General features: G+C 35.5%; 2 protein-coding genes across 12 annotated transcripts in view; both read right to left on the bottom strand.

The window, feature by feature from the left end:
- TTN (titin) overlaps nt 1-8,614 on the bottom strand; it is a 247,435-nt gene extending 238,821 nt beyond the window's left edge. For all 5 annotated transcript variants that reach the window (XM_065670238.1, XM_065670240.1, XM_065670239.1 and 2 more), the window contains exons 1-5: nt 8,423-8,614; nt 6,157-6,260; nt 1,849-2,052; nt 876-1,163; nt 56-144 (exon numbers count right to left, since the gene is read on the bottom strand). In XM_065670238.1, the coding sequence (XP_065526310.1) occupies nt 56-144; nt 876-1,163; nt 1,849-2,052; nt 6,157-6,247 (672 nt within the window). In that variant the 5' untranslated portion in view covers nt 6,248-6,260; nt 8,423-8,614. The remainder of the gene's footprint in view (nt 1-55; nt 145-875; nt 1,164-1,848; nt 2,053-6,156; nt 6,261-8,422) is intronic.
- A 6,405-nt stretch (nt 8,615-15,019) lies between these two features.
- The window catches only part of CCDC141 (coiled-coil domain containing 141), a 94,834-nt gene continuing 92,324 nt past the window's right edge, over nt 15,020-17,529 (bottom strand). For 5 of the 7 annotated variants that reach the window (XM_065670226.1, XM_065670230.1, XM_065670232.1 and 2 more), the window contains 4 exons: nt 16,756-16,910; nt 16,528-16,657; nt 16,270-16,435; nt 15,020-15,318 (listed from right to left, as the gene is read on the bottom strand). In XM_065670226.1, coding sequence (XP_065526298.1) covers nt 15,195-15,318; nt 16,270-16,435; nt 16,528-16,657; nt 16,756-16,910 — 575 coding nt within the window. In that variant the 3' untranslated portion in view covers nt 15,020-15,194. Of the gene's footprint in view, nt 15,319-16,269; nt 16,436-16,527; nt 16,658-16,755; nt 16,911-17,529 lie in introns of those variants that run through there. The other 2 variants (XM_065670231.1, XM_065670234.1) reach the window with 2 other exon arrangements.

Here is a 17,529-nt window from a genome sequence, read left to right as displayed (position 1 = left end):
ATAGAAATTATTATCGACATTTTAACCTTACCAGCTTTGGTTTTGAAAAATATACCTTTTCAATTCTGGCTTGTCTTGTTTGTGAAATCTGAGCAGTCGAAACAATTGTCTTTGTCTTTTTAGCAGGAACGGCTTCTTCCTCACCTTTTGGAAGAAAAAACATGGTCAGGAGAATTGCAGATAACAACAAACAACAAGCAGTTGCATAAATAAATGAATGGCCAATTTCCTTTGTATATTAATTTATATAAACAACAGAGAAAGAATTGAGCAACCATGCTTTTTTCCTGCAGTATCTATAGACGGATAATTGTGAAAACAGTTGTCATAATATTTTTTCATTACTCTGTTGTTAGAAAAACAAACAGACCAAACCAGTCCTGGATCTCAAATAACTAAACATTCTGGAAGCTTGACTGAGTTGAAATCCAAGCAAGACTGTGCTAGGTAAAATGATTCACTGCTACAGTTCTCTTAAGAACTGTCTTCACCCTTATCAGGCTCATTTACAAGACCGTGTACAGTTATGCAGTCTAATATGTATCTATTCTGTCAAAGGCAGCTTATAAATGCAACTTTGTGAAATCTACAGAGCAAAATAAGAACAAGTGAAAGTATCCTCAGTGGAGCATCCTGTCCACTGAATCCTCAGTTTAAAAAAGACCTGTTCTGGAGAAAAGCTCCTTTTAAATTCTCAGACAAAATCCTTTTGCAAATGTCACCAAAACACTGTTTAGTTATAGCAAGTTAATAATGCTTGAGAAAGAAGTTATAAGTTGTCTCGTTGCTATAACTTTGATGAAGTGGTGCATATTGTACCGTCACAACAATGAATGATCTCTTATTTTCATGGCTTGCAACTTCACCTCTGTTACCTTGAATTAGCAGTTCAGCTGTTGAAGTAGCACGTCCCACATTATTTGTGGCATTTACTGAATAGGTACCGGAGTCTTCAGGATATGCTTCTGCAATTATTAAGCTGTAAAGGTCTCCTTCTTGTATAATTTGAAAATCGGGGGAGCTTTGGATTTCTACTCCATCCCGATAAAACTTCACCACAGGTGTAGGGATTCCAGTCACTCTCACATCAAGTCGAACTTGACTTCCCTGCCTTGCAGTCATGCTCTGTAGTCGTTGTGAAAAGTTTGGTGGTGCTGTTCCAGCTGCAGTTTTATTGAAGAAATAAATAGAAAAGCAATAACATCTGTTAAAAAGAACTTAAAGGGTTAGATATTTTCATTGGTAGAATTGCATCAGATCTTTTTCACATGTTACTGAAAGGTGATACTACAGACTCAAACATTCAAAACATAGAGTTGATTTGCCAAAATACAAACAACCTTAACTTTTTTCATATGTTTAATATTTCTGATACTTCTGACTATGCCCATGTGTGCAAATATTTCTAGAATTAGAAATACATTGAGTATAACCATAGGTAGTAAGTGCAGTCTCTTGGGTATGAGCCTTTATGTTAGCTATTCTGTTAAATATCTGCAGAACTTTCTTTTCTTTTATAATTTCTTTTATGCATAGTTTGAATAAAGCCACTGTGACAGATCACATGAGCAGAAGCTACAACAGAAGTTTTTAATTATGGTTGAGAGTTTATAAGATCAAGATTAAACTTTATACAATTAAGTGTTATATGTGTATAATGATGCCGTTAGAAAATACTAGTCAGAATACATGCTGAATTCTAGACTGCTTTAGGAAAACAAATTGGTTTGCTACTTCTTTTCTGATCATGTACTTTAAATCCAAACCTTTTTCATTAAGACACTTCTGCTGTTGCTCTCTCTCACACTGCCAGCAGAGGGAGGTGCCTTTTCTTTAGCTGTTTCATACCTGTGACGAGTAGCTCAGCTGTACTAGTAGCTTGCCCAGATCCATTGGTGGCTTGTACGGTGTATCTTCCACTGTTTGCTTCTGTCACGGTGGGGATCACCAGTTTAGCGCGGCCATCACTAAACGAGATCTGCACACCGGGCAGAGTTGCAGCAGAAAGAACCTGGCCATCCCGATACCAGTTCACCTCAGGAACTGGGAAACCTAAAGAAAAAGGAATACAAAAGGAGAATAAGATTCTGCGAAATGCCAGATATCCAAAGTTATCATAATACTCACTCATGTATGCACAGTTATTGTAGAGTGCAATGGCATAGGCACAGATACATGATTATAAGTCCAGCGACACAGTGGTAAAGGAATTTCTTTTTAGAAAGGTCTTTCAAATACACAGAGCAATAGAACAACTACACAGGATACTGAATTTAGGAAATCACTTGAATAATGTAGTGTTTGGCAGTCCTGTTGAGGAATTGTTCGTTGAAATTATGAGGGAGATGAATAAATGCACGTGAGAAATTTTTTATTTATCTGTTAGTATCTAAGTAGTGTTGTTTATTCCTAAAAAACTATCCAGTCCAATAGTTCAGATACAAAGTAAAAATCAGAACTTCTGACCAACTTAAGTAGTTGTCCTAACACTAAACGTTTTAAAAAATGAAGTGACAGAAATAGTGACTGTTGTAGACATTAACATCAAGTGCTATTAATGTTTTGGGGAATTTGTTTCTTTTTTCCTGGAATGAATTCTGTTTTAGTTTGGTATAAAGCAGTCAGCTGGAATCAGCTGATCTTTTGTTGTTCAAACATCCTATTCTTTTGTTGCCAGGGTCATGAGCAAGACTGTTCTTGTCAGAAGAGTTTGACCTACACCTGCAGCTGTTTTTTTAGTTTTAAATGGTGGGGTTTGATCTCTAATGGAAATCCTGTTTCTGGGTTCTTTACTCTACTGAGCAACTGAAATCCATTTGACAAACAGGCAAGGTTTTTAGGCAAGCCACATAAGGAGAACAGCTAATTTAAGGATACAGTTCCAGCTCAAAAGTTTTTCTGTAGTCCTAGAACAGCATTTCTCTAAAATGAAAAATCCTTCAAATTTACTTTATGTACTTTTCATGAAGACAAATCACCAATTGCACTGCACAGAGGCTCAGGAATGAGATCTGAAACTGCAATTGCTGCAGCTGCTCTACTTTTTCCATTTCCACTCTCTGTGGCTTGGAAAACCCCAGGACCACAGAATTCTGCTCCTTTCTAGAGTACCTCTCGTATAAACTCTCCTATAAATAAAAAAAGAATTTCATTATCTGGGAGTTCAATGTGCCAGGAATATGACTGTGCAATACTAAAATGAAAGAGAATCTCAGAAATGTAGTTTGAAGCTTTTACTGGCTGTCTGCAATCATATCATACCTGGTTAGCAAAGTTTTAAATTTTACTCATAGTTGAAAAACTGATATTTAGATATATGCAAAATAGAAACACACACACAGAAAGACAGTGTCCTACACTACTAGTATAATTTGAACATTGTCATCATAAATATAAAGCATCCAGCAGATCCCACCGATTTCATCCAGAGCTAACATTTGTGCAAAGGAGTTTAAAAAATTCTTGAGCTTGGCAACCAAAAATCACTTTGTCAATAGAGAATTTCTTGAAACAAAATATTTTATTTTCTTGGTGCAGCATCATATGACGATTAGCAAACATGGGGTTTGTGTGGTAGGTTGAACAAAGCCTACATTTAAAAAAATTAAAAGTCATATGCTCAAAGGATTCAAAATTAGAAGCTGTTTTGAAAAATCTGAGCACAAATTCATACTAAAAACCCCTGAACTTCACAAATTTACTAGGACTCTGCTAATCCCATGCCACGGGGCTAGGGACTCAAACATAAGATTTACCTCAGGTTACAGATATTTTTGACTGGACTATGTAGAGTAAGGACTTACTTTAAAATGTGCCAAATGACACTATGATTTGAATATTAATTATCAGGACATTCTTTTCATTTTTGAAACTGTTGTTTAGGTTTTTGAACTTTATTGACAAAATGAAGAAAATTAACCTGAAGGGCCTCAAGTTCACTAATTTAGTAATGAAATTCAAATTGTCCTGGCAATGATATAAGTGGAAGGAACTGCCGGCCGATGTACCATCTATGTGTTGCTTTAAACAATACGTAGAGTGTAGGGCCGTCTTACATTGGGTAATGCAAAATTCAAGAAAGTTGAACTGATATTTTCAGTACTCAACTGAAATGGAGTACAGCTTAGCTGTTTGTGAGCAAATTCAATACCTGATCAGTATTGTGGAGACATGAAGATGGGCACAGTTCTACTGCCATCAGCACGGCAGACTTTCTTGTCACTGACATGCTGCCTCATGTCCCCTCAGTAACTGCTCACCCAGTAGTGCTCCCCCTGGGATGATGTGCTAGCTATGCTGGCATTTACTGCTTTTAGTCACGGGTTTGTGTGTTCTAAGCCAGGGGGAGGTGCTGGGTATTTTTGACTGATACCGAACCTTTGCAATGTGGCACTTAATTCACGGTCTGACACAACAGTGCAATCATTTGTTCTAGTTTACAGACTGCAAAATTGCACCTCAGGTGGTTGTTAATCTCTTCTGGTACTCTTAGATTAACTGGGCTGTGTTCAAATTGTAGCTGTGTATTAATACTTGATTTGTATATAAACAGGTAGTGTTATCACAGCTAAAAAGAAAGTAAATTTAAAAATCACAATAATTCATGACAGGGAGGAAAGACAGACAATGTAGCAGAATAAAGCTGTATAGTCCATCATTTATGCAATTAGTTCAAGAAATAAAACTTTATATTTTTTATGCATAAGAAAAACAATGCTTTTGGGCAGGAAAGGTATTTCAGAATCTTATAATATAAATAAAAGCTAAGAGAAGATTGCCTCACATGATATTTGAGACTAAAATGCAAATATGTTATATGCTCCTCACTGTAAGAAATCAAGTTTCCCTATCAAATAATCCATGATATCACCCAAATTAAAATAGCCAAAATCACACACTGAGCCATAATATTAGTATATTCACTTGTTCAGGTGTTATCTTTAAGCATTCATAAGTATTGTAATCAGCAGTGGAAAGAAACTCTTCATTGAAAATTTACAGTGTACAGACAACAAGAGCAGGTCAGGGCAATTAACTGAAGAGTAGAGGGCCAAACAACAGAATAAGGCATGAAAAAATATCATGGATATAGATTACAGGACGTGTTCAAACACCTTGTGTGAGTCAGTGCTATTCAAAGGTACCAAAGGAATGAACCACAGTGGACCTTAGATGTCAGAGATCATTATACTTGGACAGATCATGTGTTTGCACCTGTCACAGAGCATCTGGGTAGTGTTTTACGATACGTGGATCATCACATTGCTAATGCCTGTAAGACAATATAATTCCATCAGCAGGAACATGTGTCATTTCTCCTTAGTCACTGCTGAGGTCAGAGGCACTCTTAGAACATGGTGCTGGTCTTATGAGAACCAACTCAGTCTTACAATGTGAATATGGGCTCTTCCATGGGGTTTTGCACAAGATAAGGTGTTTGAATGGGGTGTAGACTGGCAAATGAGCTACCCTTTAAAATTACATGGTATCTTTAAATTACATCAGCAATTTAAATTGTATTAATCCAGCCTTGAGCTACCATCATGATCACCATACACATCTATTATCTATCAGACTAGTGTTTTCTACTGTCTTCAGTAGCCACGTGGACCCAGATTTTGTGCTTTTAACCCCCCACTGACAGAACTCCGGGATTAAGTAAACTGAAAGGTGCAGAAGGTGCTAGAGTTAGGCTTAGAACTAGGTCAGTGAAGAACTAGCATATGCCTTGCCTTTTGCACTATGATTCCTCTTTCTGTCCAATCATCATCCAAACAAGAACACTCTTTCTATACCCACATGAAGTTCCCTTATTAGTATAATATGTATTTTTATGCATATCATTAAATGCTATTTTCTCCCAGTTTTCATGGTTCTAACATATATAAGACTGGACAGTAATCTCATTGGCAGGATGATTTACTATTGCCTGGGAAGCCTTGTAACTTTATGTAGTGTGTTCATGAGCATCTGACAGCACCTCAGTGCTGATTACTACTGTATGATGTGGATATATAGTCACATTTCAGCACTGGTCTTTACCTGTTCAGCTCAGATTATGATCTATGAAAAGTTTTATCATTTGTCTTAGTATAAACATTACCAAAAATAGTAACAGACAATAATCAATCTTGCAAGAATGAATAAAAACCTTACCACTAATATGAGCCTCAAAGGTTGCGGCACTACCCTCCAGTGCCACAACACTTTGTAACGGCTGCGTGAATGTTGGTGCTTTTGTCGTCATCTTTACAGGCACTCTGGAAGCAACAAAAATGTAATTAGAAATCAATGGTGACATTGTTTACACACACATCCTTCTTGCTAGATTTTAGGAATATTTGTGATTATTTTCATAACAATCTATTCAGTTTTAAATCACGTTGACCTGGTGAAGCATGGTGATTGTAGGTTTAGAAAAATTGTATGGCAAATTACTCTTAGGGCTGACTTGGCTGAGTTAGATGTGAAAATGTTATATTTAGTGAAGCTGTGATTTGGCATTACAAGTATGCAGCAGGAGACAAAGTTCTGCTTGACTCATTGCATGACCTTCCACAGGTCGTCTAGCCTGTATTTGTCAATTAATCTTTACCTAAACAGAAAATAATCTCCATGTGGTCTTTTTTTAAAGTATTTGAAAATGTTTTGCTAGTGCAAACCATTTGCATTCTCCAGTAGGAAGGCAACAAGGTCACTAAGTAGCCACTGAAAAAAGTTTGAAGGTCTACAGTGTTTGGCTTTTGATAATGAAAATAATGCCAAGAGAATCTCTCTTACAAGAAGTCTGTAAGTAGTAAATAATTTCATTTTACACAGAAGCATATTGGCACTACAGATGTAGATAAAATTATACTCTTTCTTAGAGAGTATCACAATGGAATTTTGAATATGGGAAGACAGCTACCTTCGAAATGTGAGCTAGGATATAAGGTAGCCGCTGACACTGATGGTTTGAACAACTGCAGATCCATGTGAAATTTGAAAGAAAAGAAGTTTGCTTTCTCTTCTTATCACACAAAGATCCTACTTTGAAATAGCACTCTGCCACTAGAAAAACTTCTGTACCAGGAGTATTTTATATTTGCATGAACACATTTATTTATTGATGTTGAATTGTCCAGGTTTTTTAATGCTGTTAATATCTTCTTAATAGTACCATTTATCTGTTTTTCTAATTTTCTTATTAAATCTTCTTATTTTCTAATTTTTCTTATTAAAAAATTCCCCTGAGAGTATATCACGCGTTACTAACCGAGTTAACCCCATAATATTTCAAGTCAATCTCACATATTTACTGTTGTTTATTTTGATTTCTGTGCCTGATTTTATGACAGTCCCAGGTTTAAACTTAAAAATTAATGAGAAAATGAAGTTTCTTTCACTATGAGCAAAATTTATGCTACCTTTTAAAAACGTGAGTCCCTTCATTGAAATCAGTGCCTGGTGCCTACATACAATAACCACATAAGAGTGAGCTGGATATTGTACTGGGATTTTTATCTGCTTTTTATTGCCTTTACTGGTTGTCTGGATACTGGTTCCAGCTTAACAGGGGAACAGCCCGTTATTGAAGCTTTTTAGCTTCAAGGGTAAGGGGGAATGAGTTCAAATTAGAAATAAATTACCAACATTTTATCCTAAAACAACATTAGTTTTCTGAAAGGAAGATGAAGACAAATATCTGTCACATGCTAAAACATGGGGAAATAATCTTTCTTACAATATAATTAAACATTATGAAAATTTATATATATATATGTAATTTCCTGACTCCAAAATAGATTAAAAATAATTTAATTAAGTAGAATTGTCATGTTCACACAAAGTTTACATATTTCATTGTCTAGGCAAAATTTGGTGATGAAGATCTGATCTTATAAGGCTTTTTGTATAATTAGAATTGAAAGTATGCATCTGAAATGTCATGTTCCAGAAATAACCTTCCTGGCTATGAATGACAGCAGACAAGTGTTCCAGAGCTGCCATGTAACTGATACCTTAGCAGTTGATTCCCTTAAAAAGTCATCAGTGCTTAGCTGATACCATGTGCATTTTATCAGAGCTATTCTTGGAGCTTCTCAGTTTATCTCTCAGTATCATAACCTTGAACACTCCCAATGAAAGGAGGTTTAAAGTTAAGCAGATGTTTCCATGCACATTTCAAATTTTAATTTATAGTCTTTCACAACAAATATACCAGAAAAACTTTTTGCTGAGTAGTATCAAAACTTACTCCCAGAAATTTAAGACATAAACTTGCCAGACAATTTAAATGGTCTGTGTCCATAGTCTGAAACATACATCCCCCCCGCCCCCCACTCCCCCGGCCCCGTGAACGAATTTGAACAAATAGTAGATTGCATCAGGATTGTTAATGACAATAAAATACTTATTCCACCTTCAGAAACACGTTACTAACCTGATCTCTCAAAGTGCCTGTGAGAGTGGGCTAAGCCCAACGAAATCTTCTTAAACGACGTCCTTATCCAGAGTAAAATTTTGTTAGACAATCCCAGCATGAGAATTGTAGAGCCTCTAATCATAAAAACAAAACTACACAGTCTTGACAGTGTAGTTTTGTTTTTTTGCAATCCCTACACCCGAGGCGAGGCGGGGAATGCACGACTGCTCAGAAGTGCTAACATAGTTGTTTTGCTTTATATACCCCAGCTCTGCTGTCAGGTCTGCCTCATCATGTCACTGTCAGCTCTGATTGGTTTCCTAAAAGAACTTTATCTTGTGAGAGGGGATCCATTATGTGTAACCATGCACCACCTGTTGGTTTGATTGACAAGGCTAATTTTGGACGCACAAAAGGGATTCATTGAGGAAACCTCATCTGTTCCAAAAGTTTTGATTTATAAATCAATGTCTTTTGTTATGTGCAGTTTACAAGACGCTAAAAATTTCCTAAGTCATAAGCACAAGACAAAGTAATAAAGAAGCATTTTAGCACAGGGTATGGACAAGTCATAATCATATCAGTGAGATTCAGCCTAAATTTCTTTCATTCTAAAACATCCAAGAAGCTACCAAATGTTCTGTCAATCACGAGACTGAATAAGTGAGCTGAGCTCAGACATGTGGCTGCACACTATTAGAATACACAGTTTAATTTTTTTTCCAGAACTTTGAATTCTAAAATTTCATTTGGTAATACAGAGATTTGTCATTTTTTTGTTTGTTTATTTCAGAATTTTTCTGTTCACTGTTCCAAGTAGTTAAGTTTAAAAAACAATAGCGTACAAAATGCAGAAATACTAATTCTGTGAAATCAAATTAATACAGACAACTACTGTAATTTCTAAAAAGCAGATTTTTAGCCTAATAGCTTTCCTCTAGATGTGTGTAGACCTTGTGCAGACCACAGAGTTAATAGTCCGTTGAATAGCTTATTAGTTTATGAAGTTCCAATAGCCCAGCTTCATAAGTCAGTGCGCCTAATTGTACTATTAGAATGGTTGTCTCTGAAACAGAGGTCAGAGTTAGTAGACTATTCTTATTATCGCTGTATTGGGAGATGTTTTGCGACACCACATCATCAGCCTGTTTTCCATTGTTGCCTTCTTACTGAAAAACCCTTTTTCTTCCTTATGAAGTGGAATATCTATAATGCATATCTAGCAAACTCTTTAAGCACATAACTGGCTCATGAGACCACCTATGTGCTTAAAGTCAAGCCCGTGCTTAGCTGTTTTGGTAAACAGAGGAATTCAGTCTCCCGTTACCAAGATTCACATTGAAAAATATCTCCCAGAGAATATCTAGAGAAGTAAGCACAGGATGGAGTTTTGTAGTGTCAGCTGCAGTTGTGCTTGAAAACAATCTGAGTGAAACCTCCCAGCAGAAGCTTCAGAAAATGCCCAGGAGAGAGAATAGCACTCTTACGATTCCTGCAAGGGTGCGTTATGCTATAGATTTTGGATCTGAAAAAAAAAAAAAAAAAAAAGAAGAAAGAACATATAGCTGTGATCTCATCAATAACCTCAGACATTTGGTCTGCCACGTAGTTTTATCCATCCCATAAAGAGTCAAATTTATGGCTACTCTTGGCATGAAGCAGCAACAACAGCAACAGAAACTGGAGGAATAGTCTTTCTTTATACTGGTACTATCTGGACTCTCACAGAGAGTTAGTCAGAGTACTACAGCTTATTTCCAATTTTTGTTTTAAAGAGATGTCAGCCTAAACTCCCTGTATAAGACTTAGTAGGAAAGCAAATGCAACTCTAAATGTTTAGTGGGGAGGACAAGATAGCTTCTACTAAAAGACAAAAAACGTCTAGAAAATTTGTGTATCTGATTTCAGATTCTAAACAGAGACTTGTTAATTAGCAAATGTCTGGTTTTCTCTGTAGCTGAACACTTACTTACATTTTCAGCGAAAAATTAAACTTGAAGAGAGAATGCAGGCTTGTATCCACAAACTTAATAAACACAGGCAGCTAAATGATGACATCTAAGTCAAATAAGCAATGAAAAAGTTTATGAACGTGTGATGATTTTAAAATGACAGAAATATGCAAACTGTCACTTTAAAGTTATGAGATGTTCACAATTTCGAATTTTTCTATTTCAATCATGTCAACAACAATTGATAATAATAGAAAGCTACAAAGAAAACATTTTGCTGCATTCAAACACATAAACCACGTATCTTGTATTTTTAAAATAAGCTCCTTCCCATTTTTATTTTTTGTATATTTGTATTTGATCATTATTAAACCTACTTCCATTCTAACAAAAGTTTATACTTTCTTAACTTGTTACTTTTGCTGGTGAATAAAGAAAATAAAATTGAACGGTGAAGTATTTCTCTCATGATGTTAAGGAATATGAATTATTTAGATTGCGTGCCTTCTGTTAACAGAATGACTATCACCCCAGTATGATTTCTACATGTTTAGTCTCACATGGTGTATCCACAATAAAAAGCAGGATGACTTCAGTCTTATTATTATGTAGCAGACACTGCTGGTAAAAACAACATTATTTCTTTGCTCCAGGATCAAACAAACAATTCAGAGAATGCCAAATAGTTTTTCAGTCAAACATACAAATAGAGGATTGATATGAAGATTTCAGCATTTGCTACTATTTTAAATATAAACTATATATTGGTAATCACTACAAACTTATACTATGCATATGTATTACATCATAAGCCAACACCACATTTAAGAAAAACCACGTAATCTTCAACACAATGAAACGTTGTGGCATGGATGCCAGCAACTGCTTTTGATGTGATTCACTTTGATTAATTCTAATAATCTTATTGACTTTATGAGTGGAGCTGGACAAAAGGAACGATTACTTTAGAAGGCCCACATGAAGATGCCCAGGAAACTGAAGACTTTAGTCAGGACTTTAAGAGAAATTCAGTCTTTCTTGAACACTGAAATCTTCAAACTTCCACTTAGGCAAGTTTTCAGTGTGTTTTTCTGAAGTGGAAATTCCAAACTTTTTTTTTAAATAAAATCACAAACTTTCTTTTTTTATTATATGTCAAACAGTAGTAGTATACTATGTGCTGTAGCTGCATAGCCAGTCTAGCATAAACATTTCTTTCTTGCCTGGTCCCTTAATCTATCTACACATGCTAACTTGCAAACTGAATGAAAAGAATCAGTATCTCGCCCCTTTAATTTAATACATTTTTATGCACCCCCTTCATTCTTTGCCCTGTTCTTTCCTATAGAATATAGGAAAGAACTGTTATATCCCCTTTCACAGACTATTTTTGTTTCACTCTGCCCTCCAACCAAATATGCAGAACCAAGGGGCTCATGAAATAATTAATTTGGTCACTTTAAATAAAACTTTTCACTGATATGATGCTGTCTTAAATCCTCATAGAGCTGCCAAAATACAATGCAAAATGTATCTAGATATTATATCCTGGATGAATTTCCAGTTTTCTAAAACCTACTTTTGAAAAAAAAAAATTGCTTTCCCTCCTCCTACTCACTTTCTTTAAATTTAGAAATAACTAAAAAGTTGTTGTCTTAACTGTTCAAACATTAACTCCTCACCAGAAAACAAAACACCTTTACACCACTTTAATCAATTCCCCAACCCCTGCAAACGCTGTAAACATTACTGTATAATGGAACATATAGAACCTTATATAAAGACTAAACAGTACTTTGTGATGAAAACTTTAGAACCTTACATAAAGATTATAAAATTCAGTATCATCACAAGAATATCCACGTTTGTGTGCTGAAGCTGGCTTCTGAGAAGCTGCAGCATTTTCAGTTGCTGAAGTATTTTGTCTGAGCTATGGTAACTGATTATGTAAGATGCTATTATTTTTCAATACAAACTAAAACTTGCAGAATATTGTTTTACTTGTTACTGAAGAAGGCAGTAACTGAAAAGCAAAGCAGAAAAGATCACCAAGGCACTAAGCAGTTTTTGAAACTGCTGTAGCTATTTAACATGAGAAACATAACTAGACTTGAATGGGTATGGATCAGTTATCAGGGTCTATATTCACTAAGATCATATTGATAGTTGTCACTCATATCTACCTAGAAATATCTAAGGAGGAGATTCACAGACTTCACTTTTCCCAAGTTTTCCTTGGATATTATTTTGTATCATCCCTACATTTTTATGTATGCAGAGAAGGAAGGAATAAAAACATTACTCAGCACGTAGCCTTAGAAAGCAGGGCCCTACCAAAAAAACGTGGTATATTCTTTACAGTAAAGAATATATTTAATAACTATTCTACTTCCTCTGCAAAACAATAGTTAATATCATAATACTTGAGATAAGTTTTAATATGGAGATAGTATTTAGAATTGAATAGACACATACTTCCTGCCAAATTTCGCAGGCCTTTTAATGATTTTATGAACAACTATGATTTATAAAATTAAAAGACTTAAACACACTTACCGAGTTTCATAATGCATCCATTCCCTGGGAACACCTGGAGCAATAGCTGTCTTCCTCTTTGGCAAAAGGTTGCTGGGTTTTTTGTTTACTTGTTTGTAAACACCGCTTTCTACTGTTTAGTAGGCAAACCATAGGTAAGAAGAGCTGTACATATTTCTGGTTTATCTCATATATTTAGAAAAGCATTAACACTTTTTTATTTAAGGAAAGATATGTTTTGTGAATTTAGGGAAAAAGCCCACTTCAAATATTAAATTCAATTTGTATTTACAGGCTGACAGCCAAGAGGAAAAGCAAGAACCTTCCAATGACTTAAATTTGCTGAGGAATCAAGTCAGGAAGCACTGAATTCCACACTTTCATTTTTACACAATTACTTTTTAAATTTAAAAAAAACCCCAACAAACCAAACTTTGTGTCATACTTAAGGATTCCAGCTCATAAAAGAACATACAATTTGGAGGAGTTTAATATTTGTGCAGGGGAGGGGGCAATTTGGTGGTATCTGATATGTACACTTTGTTAGTCCTCAGAATGTGACTGCATTTAGAAACATACTTTTTGTGAAATCTTTACATCTAAGCAACACTTGCAAAGAAGGTTCTTAGCAGAAAAGTAATTGTAAGAGATACACAAGATGTTTGAATATTTCCATTCCACTTTGGAAAAGACTGCTCATGAGCGATAAGGGGCAAGTACGTAGATCAAGAACTTCATCCTCAGCTACTATATTTATATGCACATATACACAGCCTTGTGACTACTCTGTGGGCAGGATGCCATTGGCTTTTCCATAGCGTCGAGCAAGTGATTTATGTGATCAGGTGAAGACATGTACATGATATTTTTTTTCAGCTTGTTTCCTCTCGATGTCTGTACTTCAATTTGGAGATATTTAAGTTTCTACCAGCAAACCTACATCTTGTTGGCAATAAATGTTTTATGTTTTTATAATACAATTTAAGGAACTCTCAAAAAAGTTATTTCAGTCCCAGTTTTGCACAGATAACATCTACATAGATGAACCACAAAGATGTTGCACTGCTTAAACCCCTATCTGATCTCTGTGAGAAGCGTGAGTGCATTGTTGTTGTATATAAACCCAGTGTAGGCCCAATCAATGTTTATATAAGGAATGACAAAATGTTGCTCAGTAGGCAATTGCACATTACACATGTACCTGTGGTGTTAGCCAAGCCATATGCAGTGCATCCAAGCAGAAGTCTTAGTAGCATGAATCATTTGCTAGGCAAGACTTTGAAAATCTGAATCACAAGAACAGTTATTCCTGAGTCTAACTAGATGTTCTGTTAGTCATTGTACCAGGCAAGCACCCATCAGAAATTAGGTATTTTCTGAACTACCCTTTTCAATACTGCAAATGGGTGACACCATGAAAGTCCTCCTCTTTGTCTGCAAAGAGCTTTGTACTGAAGTGAAAAAGACACCTAAACTCTGAATTCAAGAGATGAAGACAAACATTTAATCATGCTGATGACTGCCAAAATAAAAATAGTTCAATTTCCATTCAGGTTTTCCTTATACCCTGAATGGATGCTGTGGGTCTTCAGGAATTCTATCGTTGGGAAGTCTTTGTCGTATGTGCTTGGAAAACAGGGTGGCTATCAGTTCATAGTCTACTCCTTTAGACTGTAATTAAACACACCATCTGGAAACGGACTGCTTTGTTACGCTAATCCAGTCCTGAAAGCAGAAGCAATATATGCTGCCTTACAGAGACTGTCTCCTCCCTGAAGACATTCTTGGTACTAAGCATTCATCAGACATGGTTTGCTACTATTAGTAACCACTCCTTCCAATGCCCATCCTCCTCAAAATGTCTCAAAGATGTTAGAAATAAGGTAATTAATTTAATAAACTGGGGAATTCTGTAGTTCTAGTAATTTTGTTTTCCATCCTCATCTGTTTGTGGCCATGTTCTCTATATAAGCTGGTGGGAAGAACCATTGATTGGGTACTGATGTATTACCAAGACTGTCTGTCAATTTAATGGCTAATATCTCTTTTTTCTAACATCAACATCTGTTAGATTTGTCCAGCAGACCAGAACAAAACCACAAGAAATTAGAAATCACTGTCTAATAAATGCTGCGCACAGGTGAATTTTATTAATGATTTATTTGTAAAGAAACCAAATACAAATTTTAAGTTAGATGTAAATCAAATAGCACTCAAAGATTCATCTCCTCACCCATGTCCAATATCTACTAATGGACAGAGCAAACAACATGAACACATTCATTAATCAGGCATCTTGCAGTTCAGTCCATCTTCTGACCCTCTGCAGGAGGCAGAAGAGCAGGATCATGTCCCAAACTGAAGATAATCTCTTGTGGCCTTTCAAGTTCAAGATACACACCTTGAAGCCAAAGTTTCTCTTTAAACCTGTTTTAAAAGAGATCAGTTAATACTTCTTATATTTTTCATTGTGCCTGCTGCAGCATTCCCTTTCATAAGCAACATTGTTGTGATTGTCATAGACTGCTCTCTGTGGTCTTGAGACAATACAAGATTAGAGATAAAGAGTGATTTCGAACAGACCATAAAATTTCTTAAAACTCATCTTGCTGACAATAACAACCAGAGGGCACTTTAGTTCTAAAGAATAGAAAAGATAAGAAAAATGAGAAATTTGACCTTTCTGTATGATCTACATGTTTTAATCATACATAATTCTCTACATGCCCTAAAATTAACATGACTTTCATGTCTAGTTAACATACCTCAGGAACTTACAGACAAAACAATATTTCTTTTTTTTATCAGAGCCTAAATTTAGGAGGCAAGATTTAATCTTGTGAAGAAGTCACCACAAAGACTATTGACTTCATGTATCCCATTTAATATTCTGAAATTGTGCAGTGGGAAATTTTATCATCTTTAACCAATTAATGAACAATGACTGTTCTTGTGCTATTAGGACTGCTACTTATTCTTCTAAATAAGATGCTTAACTAGTAGACAAGTTTATTTATGTACTTTATTTTTGAAACTTCATGTGGTTATATGTGTGTGAACTTCCTGAAAACTTTGTATTTTTGAGCTATTCAATCTTACATTACATCTAAATTAAAAAAAATATAATCACTAAACAGAATACATTATTGCACAAACTCCACTTCCAATTATATTGCAGGTTCTTTCATCTAAGAGAATTACATAACTTCTGATGACGAATTAAGTGTAAAAGGCACACACAACACATTATGCACTTCATTTACATTATACAAAGGGTTCATAGGATTAGGAAGACTGTTTGATGTGTGTATTGTAAATTAAGGTCCTTACAACTATTGGAGTATTACAAGATGTAGCACAGAGTAAGCTGCAAGTTACCTTACTGGGAGATGTTTAGCCACTGGCCTTTGCTTTCTCACGCAATGTGTGTCGTGGGTTTGTAGAACCTCAGCTGTGGTGGCATTCATTTCTTCTGAAAAGTATCCATCTTCCCATTCTGATTTAGCCTGAGTTACAGTGGAGGTTTCTGGGGGCTTATTTTTCTCTGAAACAAAGCATGTACATTAGTGGAAACAAGGTGCTCATTTTGTAAGTCAACAACATCCATAAAAGCATGCATCTCGCAGGATGAATCACCTATCACTGTTATGAAAGCAGAGCAGTGTGCCTTTCCAATTTCATTCCTGGCAACACAGATATATTTCCCAGTATCAGCAAGGACTACATTTCTTTTCAAAAGATAATAGGTATCTCCTAATTTCTCAGTCTGTAAAACAATAGAATGCACATAGGAGATTATTAGTAGCATAAAGCAAAGTATATAATCTTTCTCCCAAGAAATATTTCAAGAACATTAGAACATACACTGATGTCTCCGGATACCACTTGGATATCATCCTTTGTCCAGTAAACATGTGGTTTAGGCTTTCCATGTATAGTGCAATGCAGGATTAAATCTTCTCCTTCTTGCAGAGTTGTATGTCTAAATTTTTGTATGAAATTTGGCTGTTCCCCTTGCACTGGAAAAAAACAAACAGAACCAAACCCAAACTAACCACTGTATTTTAAAATCAAAATTGGAGCAACTGAAGAAAGAAATCCATTCTCTTGATTATAAAGTTCACCACACTGCATGACAAAGATAGTCTGGAACTCATAACTTGTTTGCAAGGCAGTTAGTAGGCAGGCATCATTTATCTATACAATACTTATTGTAACACATGGATATTAAGCATCTGAGAATTGCATTCATTAGCATAGTGATATTAGTTCCACAGTAATGCTAAAGAATCACGTTCTTTGTGTAAGTAGTAGGCAAATCTATGCGGATTATTGTATTTCAGTGAAGGTGGAAAAGTAAATATTCCACACAAATTTAAGAGAGGAATTCTTTGCATTTAGTGCATTGTCACGCATCAGTCTCTCTCCAACTTTTTTCTCTATGCTTCTAGTCAAAAAAAGAAAAAGGTTATGGGGAGGAAAGGAAAGATTGATCTATATTTGCAACAGTGATGAAGGCCAGAATGTGGCCTCGTATCACTTTGATCAAGACCACTATTTTAGCCATCATTAATACCAACACCATGTACTACGAGATCATCTGGTACAAATCAGATTCAGATTAAGAGCAAATAATTG

The sequence above is a fragment of the Lathamus discolor genome, chromosome 3 (assembly GCF_037157495.1).
Source record: "Lathamus discolor isolate bLatDis1 chromosome 3, bLatDis1.hap1, whole genome shotgun sequence".
In the NCBI taxonomy this organism is placed as follows: domain Eukaryota; kingdom Metazoa; phylum Chordata; class Aves; order Psittaciformes; family Psittacidae; genus Lathamus; species Lathamus discolor.
Note: the sequence above shows the minus strand (reverse complement) of the source record. Positions and strands in the feature narration are given on the sequence as shown.